At 44.2% G+C, this 11257-nt stretch overlaps 1 protein-coding gene across 1 annotated transcript in view; it reads right to left on the bottom strand.

Annotated features, from left to right (window-relative positions):
* Positions 1 to 1651: 1651 nt before the first annotated feature.
* The window catches only part of LOC147888279 (diacylglycerol kinase 5-like), a 102439-nt gene continuing 92833 nt past the window's right edge, over positions 1652 to 11257 (bottom strand). Inside the window, exon 12 of the mRNA XM_087393195.1 lies at positions 1652 to 2186. Within this exon, the coding sequence (XP_087249321.1) occupies positions 1872 to 2186 (315 nt within the window). The 3' untranslated portion in view covers positions 1652 to 1871. The remainder of the gene's footprint in view (positions 2187 to 11257) is intronic.

The raw sequence follows: 11257 nt of genomic DNA, 5'->3' as shown, positions 1-11257 counted from the left end.
TTAAAAATTTGAATATATCATGCCCTTTGTGTGAGTTCTTTAATCATCTTGCAAATGTTTTTTTTGCCATTAGTGGTTTTGAAAACTGTCAGATGAATAAAACTCATAGTTTACCTTCCATGCAAAGGGTTCAATGGTTTAATGTTCTTTTACCTACATGAGTCTTAACATCAATGGATCATGAATTATGTTTGTTTATAAAAGGGAGAGGCATGTGTTTTCCCACTATACTTTGGCAATTTACAAGACTGCATGCATGCATGTGTGCGCACGTTGCATTTGCACGTGCATGCACAACGTACACATGTGCCTACTGCGCGAGTGCACATACACATTTGTGCATGCATGCGTATATATGCGCGTGTGCATCCAAGTGTAAAACACGTCTAAGAAATGGGTAGCAATGGACATTGGTCTTTAAAAACATATGTTTCTGCATTGGATGATGCAATTGAATAAATAGGCAGGGCAATGATATACATAGAGAGCAAAAAACTTAAAATGTATCATCAAAGTCATTGAGAAGCCGAAAGTTTTTAACCATATGGTCAAGAAAACTAGTGGAAGCAAAGAATTCTCTTAGAAAATGGGGGGTAGAACATTAACAAGAAGCTTATAGGACCATCAATTAAAAAGGAAACTTACAAATTCAAAAATAGAATATCTATATACATAACATGGGTAAACAATTATGTAAAGATTATACAATTAAAAATATAGGGGCATTTTTTACATTGATGCATACCTAAAGTTGAAAGTGTGTTAGAATTGAAAAATAACCTAGGCTTTCCACTGTGAAGCAAGATAGAAATCTAACAATCGTTTCAATATGTGTGAATAATCTTAATCATAGCAAGCAACACCATGGCCATGATTGCTCAAATCAGTGTCAAAAGCTTGATTTCAGAGATCTACGAGAAATATTCAAAATATATTTTCTTTGAGCATAATTGCCAAGTGCTATCACAAATCTTTTAAGAGGTTTGTATATTGACAATGTGGTAAATGACATGATGTTTACATTGGCATGATAATCGACCTACTTGTGTGATTACACATCTATACGGTTGAGGGATTTCTTGTGGAGTTTATCCCCACCTTTGGTGGTGAGGACACAATGACTTCAAGGCATACGCGTGAGGATAGCTTGAAGAACATGATCACACACCATTAATGGAGTAGGTCTACCAATTCCACCACAAGGCACTGATTATGAATGGGTTTGACTGCTAAATATGTCAATGTACTATCCAAAGGCATCAGTTCTGTAGTTTTGAAATGGGAGAATATGATATGTAAAAGGGAAGATTTCTTGAGCGATCAAGCATCAATTATATGAACCTCCAGTCCACATTGGACTCTAAAGTTAGCACAGGAATTAGCAAGGAAGATGGTTTCTGTTCATGAAGATTTCTAAGATGTTCATGAGTTCAATGGGAGGCATAACCAGCATGCACTTGCATAGCACAAACACGTGTAGAGAAGTGAGGTTCTTGGTTACATGGAAGGTACATTATACATGTTAATGTACATGTGCATTTCTAATTGATTACATACAAATTTTATGGACTGTTTCAAGCATGCAAGACATGACTTATGGCGAAAAATTTTACGACTTGATCTGTAATAGACAAAAATGATTGAAACATTCTACAAAACTTAAAATCTATGGCTGCTAAGCCAGCTGCCAGACCTGGATTACTTTTTTCTGTCATTGGCAGACAACAATTCACTCTATCAAAGATGAGATTGACAGACAGGCTAACATTCGATGAAGCTCATTTTTCTTATACAAATTGTTTTATTCACATTTTCAAATGTAATCATACGTAGGGGTATGAAATGTTAAAATGTTTCCCATCTATTACTTATTACATTACTGATTTGATGTCATCAAAATTGTTGTTCTGGTCCAAGCCATTGCCATTTGAACTGGATCCCTCTGTGACCAAATCTATCTTCACAGAATCATAGGGCTTAAGTTTTACTTCCCCATGCTCATTTTCCTGTGTATTTGTGGTTTCTGCAATACAGTTCTCTGTTGCGAGTATCAAAGCTTGACCTTGATGACTAATTTCTATAACAGTGGATGATTCATCAGCTGGTAACGGCTGTACCCAAGGTTCTCCATCCATTCTTAAGTATGTGTGATTCACAGCATCCAGCTCAATTTTAACCTTGTGCGCCTGCATCAGAATAAGCTCAGACAAACATGTTTATGTCTCATATTTGACATTTTTATCTTTTGCAAATGCTCTGCCTTCAGAAGAACTAACAATAAAAAGTCTCATCCCAAACTTCTCCTGCTGCTATATGCATATAGAGCTCTCAACATGCCGAAGAGAAAACGAGCTTTTCAACAGTGGAAGAAGGGATTTCTTAAGTTTAATGACTCGGAAACAAGATTACCATGTCTATAACTGATATATTTGAGCCTGTAAAGGAAAGATAGGACACTATTACACTTGATGACGAGGCGCACAAGCAATTCCACAGTTTATAAAAGGAGCACATACATTTTCTATCTTAAGACCCAGTCTTGGACAAGGTGAAATTTTGTTCCTATAGAGAAGTTATCAATCATTTGCAGCACTTAATGACACACACAAAGAATAGACCACAATAACAAATTTAAAACCTAAAGTTCGATGGATCTATGAGACAGAGGAGCACTTCCTATTACGTACCAAGTCTACTATGAGATTCGAGTACCATACCACTGTCTCTTTCAAGAGATGCCCCTGGAGGCCTGTCTGATTGGGTCGGGAGCACAATAGGGGTGAAGCAAAGATGCCCCCTCTCAGCGGCACTATTTGGGCTCTATATTGATGAGATCACGACTTTCTTTGACAGCCTACGAGGTGAGGGATCGTTGCTTGCTGATTTGATGAACACTATTTGGGCTCTATATTGATGAGATCATGACTTTCTTTGACCGCCTCGGAGGTGAGGGTTCAATGCTAGCTGATTTGATGATACCGATTCTGTTGTATGCCGATGACACAGTCCCTCTATCCCCTTCAGCAACAGGCTTACAGAGACACCTAGAGGCCCTAGAGGAGAGCGAGACCTGACAGTCAATCTTGGCAAAACCAAGGTTATGATTTTCAACACCTCACAGGCGTACTACATCAGCACATCTTCACTTATCAAGGGGAGTCAATGGAAATTGTATGGTCATACACTTATCTAGGGGCAGTCTTTGCAGGGCCATTCTTCACGATGACCCACACAGCCAGGGCACGAGTTACATGAGGACAAGGAGCTCTAACTCCACTAGAGCGGTTTGCTTTTAGGGAAGGGATGGCTATTTGACACACTAGTTGCAGGTGATTATGGGATCCAGGATGATTCGGAGCAAGCCCTTAGTCCCCACCAGATCATTTAGGCAGAGTTCACTATATTGATGCCATCTTCCAGATGGTCACTTATCTTCACAGGGTATCGGCCTTACCTAGAGGGAGAGTACCAAGGTTGGCACTAGAGTGGTATGTACGACTAGGTGAGAGTGGGGTTAGCATGGCTTGGTACACACACATATCCAGATGGTTTCACAGCCAAGGTATTGAGATGGACCGTCTCCCCCCCCCCTTTCAGTAGAGTTTAGATGCCCATGATCCCTTGCTCCCACGGGTTGAGACCAGCCATATTATATGGTTGGACCTACTCCAGCTCTGTCACAGACTTGGGGGGGGACCAGGAATTCCCCACTAAAATCCGATTCTACCATGATCACTTCTTGAGAGTAGCAGAGGACGGAGTGATTATCAGACCCTAGTACCTAGAGGATAGGTGAGTCTCACACGCCTTGAGGATCGCATTAGATAGATGCGGGTCTCATCCCATCAGCTGAGGATCGAGAAAAGGAGAGCCACATCTACACCTAGAGAGCAGTGGATATGCAGACTATGCACGCTGGATTAGGTGGAGACAGAGAAGCATTGCCAATGTTCAAGTTTACTATGAGATACGAGGACGATACCATTGTCTCTTTCAGAAAGGGCATGGTTTTGGGCCTCTCCCCTACCTGATTCACTTCCAGGACTAGGTTTACATTGGCCTCTATCTATGGAAATGTGACGACATAGAGAGACCCTACTGCGTCAGATCAGATAGTAAGAGGAGACAGTACCATGGGAGATAGAGATGGATTGAGTCCAGCAACACATCATAGATTTCAAAGCATTTGAGTCTGCCCTGTCCAAGGGTTGAGTAGAGAAGGAGATAGATGATATGAGGTCTGCATGAGTCTGTCGGATGAGATGATGACGAGGAGAGATGCAGCCAAGGATGCAGGGACCACACATGATGCACAGACAGACCAGGGTACGCACGATGGAGGTTCATCCCATCACAGCTCTACTCGGAGGGATTGCTTGAGGCCCACCGGATACAGAGATCACGGAGACACCACACCCTGCCACATAGGTCCACTTTTATAAGAGCAGCTTTAGATGATGACCTCACGCTTTTACGGCAAGAACATCGCAAAGAAGGGATCGTTCAAGTTATGGCAGCAAGACAAGAAGGGAAATGGGCTGTTTATAGAGATGATAAGGGAGAGGGCAGAAAGGGACGAAAGAAAGATAGGGATGCTGGCAGCACATGACGGTGTTGGACTGATAGGATTGTGCCACAAAGCAAAGTAAAGATAGCTGTGTGGAATTGTAATGATACTCTTTGGTCTGATCTGGTAGGCTTTTCGGAGACATACACTCATAGAGATATCATTTTTTACACAGACACACGAGAGTCTAGAGAGAGGGCTGCCTACAGTACATGGGAGCAGCATATAGGAAGAAAGTGAGGAGAGACACTGGAGTCCGAGGTTCGGGGGAGGGGAGGGGGGTAGCTGTCCTCTTCAAATTACACATGTGGGTCCAGCTACAGCCACAAGAAGCAAGGGCAATTTTCATTGCGGTATACTACTTCCCTCCAGATACATCATCATATGCCCGTGAGGTCAACACAAAAGGGCACAGCCCATATGAGATGATATATAATGACATCACAGAGTTCTCTAGGCAAGGAGAGATCCTCCTATTACGCGACTTCCTATCATGTGACTTCAATGCATGAACAGGGAGGAAACAAGTCAACCTGCTTAAAGTGCCGGAGATTGACCCAAGAGAGCTCGGGATAGTGAGGCATTCAGAGGATGCACAAGTCACAGGATATGGCCGACACCTACTGGAGATGGGAGCAATGCACGACCGTTATATATGATCCGGCCTTCTCAACCATCATCACTTGCTTACCACATGGAGGGGGACGAGCACAATAGACTACCTGATGGGCTCCCCAACCTTTGTGACACATATACATGAGCTCATGGTCCCTCCTTCCCCAATTGGTGCAGACCACTCCTATTTGGCATCCACCCGCCAGTAGAAAGATGAGACCAGATACACTTTGACCATGCCATGGATGCAATGTATATGGGCCAGTTGTCACGTGAGCTACCGACCCATCTAGGAGATGACGCAGACCTTGCACATATTTTAGACACTTTGGTCCCAGTGGTCCACGATGCCACCACCAGGTTTTTTCCCACAACTCGCTCTACAACCCGCTCCCCATCTGGGAAGATGCCCCAGAATCCATGGTTTGATGATGCGTGGTGAGAGATGAGATCTCACCTCATACAAGAGCAAAATTTGGGACACCTGACGAGACCAGAGACACAATTGATCTACCAGCGCTTGACACGACGTAAGAGGCAGGCTTTCCTATCACATAGGATGGATGAGGTGATTCAATCTTTTCAAAGAGGGGATCCCATCTTTTCCTGGGAGCTTCTACATGAGGGAAAATCACCTATTCCCATCACAGATCTATGTATGGCACATTTTATCCCTCTATGACGCCCCATCTCAGACACCACCTAATATGTTTGCCCCTACCCAAACAGACCCACCACATGCGAGTTGTTCACAACATAGAATGTGCGAGCCCAATTACCTCGGCACCACAACCGAAGAGCCCAAGATCGAGGGGTTATGCACTAAGCACTTTGCATATGGATAGGAGGTCCTAGTCCCAATCCTAGCACATAAGTTCAATCACGCTATATACCACAGTTTCCCCCCTGCTTGGAGTACCTCCACCATTGTGCCGATACACAAAGCAAGAGACCCCATGGTACTGGAAAGTACGCACTCTCATGATTTGTCATACACTCGCCAAGATATATGGGTTAGTACTAGAGAGAGAAAGCTCCTGGGCACTGGGACAGGCTGGGTTTCGGAGATAGCATTCCACCCATGATCACATTTTCACCATGCGGATAGTCATTGAGGAGGCGAGGTCAAGATCCCAGAAAGTCTATGCATGTTTTGTAGGCTTTCAGAAGGCTTCAATACAGTGCCATGATTTCGCATGATAGAGCAACTTCAGGAGATGTGGATCCCAGGGGACATGATATGGGAGGTGATGAGCTTGTATGAGTCAGTCAAAGGGTGAGTACGTGCTCCTAGAAGTTCGTCAGACTTGATCAGAGCATGATAGGAGGAAAGTAGGGATGCCCTCTCTTGCCGACATTATTTGGGTTATACATTGATGAGATCACGATCTTCATTGACTGTCTAGGGGGCTAGGGATCATTGTTGGCTGATCTGATGATACAAATATTACTGTATGCAGATGACATAGTCCTCCTATCTTCCTCAGCAGCAAGCCTACAAAGACACCTAGAGGTCCTAGAGGTGTTTTGCAGAGAGAGACACCTGACAGTCAACCTTGGCAAGACCAAGGTTATGATCTTCAACACCTCGCGAGTAGTACTTCACCGACACAACTTCACTTACCTAGGGGAGCCAATGGAGATCGTACAATCGTGCACTTTCCTAGGGGAGATTGTACAGTCGTACACTTACCTAGGGGCAATCTTTGCAAGTCCAATCTTCACAATGACCCACACAGCCAAGGTGCGACTTGCACGAGGGCAGGGTGCTTTGGCTCGGCTAGAGAGACTATGCTTTCAGGTACACTTCTAGGACCCCCTGACGTAGGGATGGCTGTTCAACACATTAGTGAGATCGATGGCCATGTACGCAACACCCTTCTAGGGAGGCAATCTATCAGCAACTAAGTGGCGCCACTTTGAGAGGCTGCAGGTGACTATGGAATCCATGATTATTCGGAGCAAGCCCTCAGTCCCCCACAAGATCATACAAGCAGAGTTCGGCATGACACCACTCTAGGTTGATGCCATCTTCCAGACGGTCAATTACCTCCATAGGGTCTAGGCCTTACCTAGAGGGAGATTATGGAGATTGAAACTAGAGTCGTCTATACGACTAGCTGAGAGTGGGGTTAGCGTGGCGGCTTAGTATGCACGCATATTCTTACCATGACCACCTCCTAAGGGTGTCGGTGGATGGATTGATTATCAAACCCTAGTATTTGGAGGAAAAACAAATCTCGCATGCTTCAAGGATTGTCATCAGACAAATGTGGGTCTCATCCCATCAACTGAGGATTGAGGCAAGGAGACCCACAGGTATACCCTGAGAGCAACGGATCTGCAGATTATCCACTTTCGAGGAGGTGAAGACAGAGGAGCACTTCTTGTGTACTTGCCTTATATACTATGAGATCCAAGGACGATATCACTACTTATTTCAAGAGGGACGCGAGTTTGAGCCTCTCTCTCAACTGCTTCACTTCTCGGACCAGGTTTGTTTTGGTCTCTATCTGATGGAGATACGACGGCATAGAGGGACCTTGTTGCGCAGTATCAGAGACCAGGAGGAGGCAGTACCAAGCTAGATCGAGCCCAAGGACATGTCACTGGTTTTTACACATTTGCATCTGCCCCTGGACATAGCGGAGTGGAGGAGGAGATAGATGATATGAGGGCCGATTGGATCAGTGGAATGAGGCGACGATAATCTCGCTCGCTTTTTTTTGTTCGCTCACTTTTTCTCGCTTGCTTTTTGGTAATCCTCTACTTATTTCAAGAGGGACGCGAGTTTGAGCCTCTCTCTCGACTGCTTCACTTCTCGGACCAGGTTTGTTTTGGTCTCTATCTGATGGAGATACGACGGCATAGAGGGACCTTGTTGCGCAGTATCAGAGACCAGGAGGAGGCAGTACCAAGCTAGATCGAGCCCAAGGACATGTCACTGGTTTTTACACATTTGCATCTGCCCCTGGACATAGCGGAGTGGAGGAGGAGGAGATAGATGATATGAGGGCCGATTGGATCAGTGGAATGAGGCGACGATAATCTCGCTCGCTTTTTTTGGTTCGCTCACTTTTCCTCGCTTGCTTTTTGGTAATCCTCCTGATATTTCTTTTCTTCAAATCGGCCACCAGGTCTTTAGACAATTACATGGCATTCCCATATGTTTCTCTTGTTCTCCTCTCTAGTCCAACCTCTACTTTTCTTGGGCTCTTGATAACTCGCTTTCAAATTGGCCACCATGTCTTAAGATAATTACATGGCATTTCCATGGGTTTCTCTTGTTCTCCTCTCTAGTGCAATATGTACTTAGCTTGATATGAATTTGAGTTCATTATCAAGATTAGCTTCCTTAGGTCAAATAGACCCCCTTCCCTTGTTCAACTTTGCTTTTAAGTACATTGATGACATCTACATTATTAAAAATCCATATCCCATACCTTTTTGACACTTTCCAACCTAGATTCATGACCAATCTCACTAGATTTAACCATTTGGAATTTGTAGTAGTAGTCCAAGAAGGCCTAAAACATCTTTTCCTTGAATCAAGACTCTCCTCACCTATCCTCTCGCTTTGCCGCTGTCACACGTCTTTGTCCGAACCCCGTCATCCTCTATGGTTATAAATACTCTCATATACCGTGGAAATGCTATCCTTAATACCATTGGTTGCTATCCTATCCCCTTCATCAAACCACTTGCTCCTTACTATCTTGCAAATTCCCTTGTTATGCCAAAAGACTTCGGGTTCCATCTTTGAATGAGGATCTAAGTAAGTGTCACAACCGCCTTTACTCCACCACATAGTGCTCCATATGCCTCTCGAAATGACTAGCTCTATGATTCTCTGTCAGGTTCTAGGTGGAGTTCACGTGCCTCCATGTACTTGGACATCATGGGCCTCTGTGTCTTCCATGCTCAAACTCCACGTGGCCTCATGTGGACTTTGTGGTTGCCCAAGTTCAAGTCTTGGACTGGCCTTCACGCTCACCAAAGTCCTCATCAATCGATAGAAAATTTGGACGTGGCACTTATACAACACTTGATGATCAATAGAAAATTATTTATGACACATGGCATTGATAAGATGTGGCAATAACAAGACATTACATATGTTGCTTTATAAATCCTAACTCAACTAAATGTAACCAAATCTCAAATGGGTTGTCACCACTAAGACATAATTTCCTTTACGCATTTTTTGGGTAAAGAATTTTAATTACCCTACTGTTGTGCTGCACTTCCCTCGTTGCTATCACTACACCATCCTAATGTATATGGTTACGATGTGTGTCAGCTTACTCTTGGTCCCATCATGATTGCCAACTATGTTTGATGAAGTAGTTGCTTTTGCTCTCCTAGATGGACCAAGGGCCACTTGAGCAAGGAGCACCTTAGAAGTTGAAGTCTTTGTGTGTAAGAGAAGAAGAAGAAGAAATAAAACAACATGGACAATAGATCACACCAACCCAATGTATAACACAATACAATATACATCAAGAACTTACATTACACCATTGATGGCTTACATATCCCTTGAACATGGCATAGAGAAAGTCATCCCCTCAAGTCATGAGTACACTATGAGTGCCCCTCAACCCCAAGCATTGTCTTCAATTTTCTTTCATACATTATGGGAAATCCATGGATATGACACTTCAAAGTGTGTATCTCAAAGGGCTGAGGACGCTTCTTCTAGAACTTCCAATAGGAGAACCTCTTATAGCAATTGTCGTATTACTACCATGGCCACATCCTTACCTTCCACCTTCACTCTTATTGACACATCCAAGCCAACTCTAGTCCTTGTTGTTCCTTCACTTCTATTATGGACAGCATATGATTGGAGCAATGCTTGGGGGAGTGGATGTGGGTGCCGGTGTGGGAAGGGGGTTTGGTGGTGGTGACGGTTTTTTTTATGTTTTTTTGGGCGGGTGCATGGTTGACTGCGCGCAAGATGAAGAGGGGGCGGCTGCACATGCACGAAAAGGCGAGGGGTATCCGCATACGTGCAAGGTGCAGGGGCTCTGCATGTTCTCCAAGGGGTGCACGGGGGGAGAAGATGAGGTGTTGCCACACATTTGCGCAAAGAGAGGGGAGCAGGACGCACAAAGGGGGGGGCATGCGCCAGTGAGACAGAGGTTGCGAGGTCAAGGCCCAATAGATGTCTTACATAAGTAGCTTGGAGGAATCCTGTGCTCCCACCTCGAAGAGGATGTCGTGCCCCACACATTGTTTCAAGAATCAGCTCAATCCGAGTTCATCTATGAATGTTAATCCTTAACGTCGGTTGTTGGCAGATCAAGGGGTCGAAGGTCTAGGCGTGCTGCAGTCTTGAGGCATCGGGAAAGCAAAGCCAAGGCCAACCTCACTTTCACCTTAGAGGGTGCTTTCATGGAGAGAAGCAATCCTTGTCCACAATGACTCCCCAAGAGGCTTAGACCATACCTTTCACACGCTGTAGTCTCGAGGCATTGGGACAGCAAAGCCAAGGCCTTCACCTTAGAGGGTGCTTTCATGGAGAGAAGCAATCCTTCCACAATGACTTCCCAAGAGGCTTAGACCATGCCTTTCACTTCCAAACTATGGCTAAGTAATCACAATCAGTTCTTGATAAAACAGAAGGACTCCACAACTTTCCTCCTCAATCTAAATAGTGAGCCGTGCACTCAATTCAAATAATACTAACGAAAATGGAGGGAGAAGGAACAAAGGTGCATGGGTAAGAACTTCAAGTATCCCATGGCAAGTAGACAGTGTAGATGTAGGAGAAGAGCGGACTTTATAGAAAGGAAAGGAGACTACTGTAATTACTGCAAATGAGCGCTTCAATTAGTTTGGATCCAAGAGTGGAAGCTAGGGCTACCGGGTCATAGAAGACCATGCAACCTTATTCCTTGATGGCAAATTTCAAGGAAAACTTGGCCCCAATATTACCCGGATGCAACTCTGCTAGTTGTCTCCATAAATCAACATAAATCGAGGAACAAGCAATAGCATTCTTAAAGGGGATGCTAGGAGGTCAACAAAAGACACACATTCAATATGAGAAATTTGATAATAGGCCAATGC

This window comes from Dipteris shenzhenensis, chromosome 22, assembly GCF_047967505.1.
Source record: "Dipteris shenzhenensis isolate YYH24624 ecotype China chromosome 22, Dip_SZ_1.0, whole genome shotgun sequence".
In the NCBI taxonomy this organism is placed as follows: Eukaryota; Viridiplantae; Streptophyta; class Polypodiopsida; order Gleicheniales; family Dipteridaceae; genus Dipteris; species Dipteris shenzhenensis.
The sequence above is the reverse complement of the archived record's forward strand: the minus strand, read 5'-3'. Positions and strand labels throughout refer to the sequence as shown.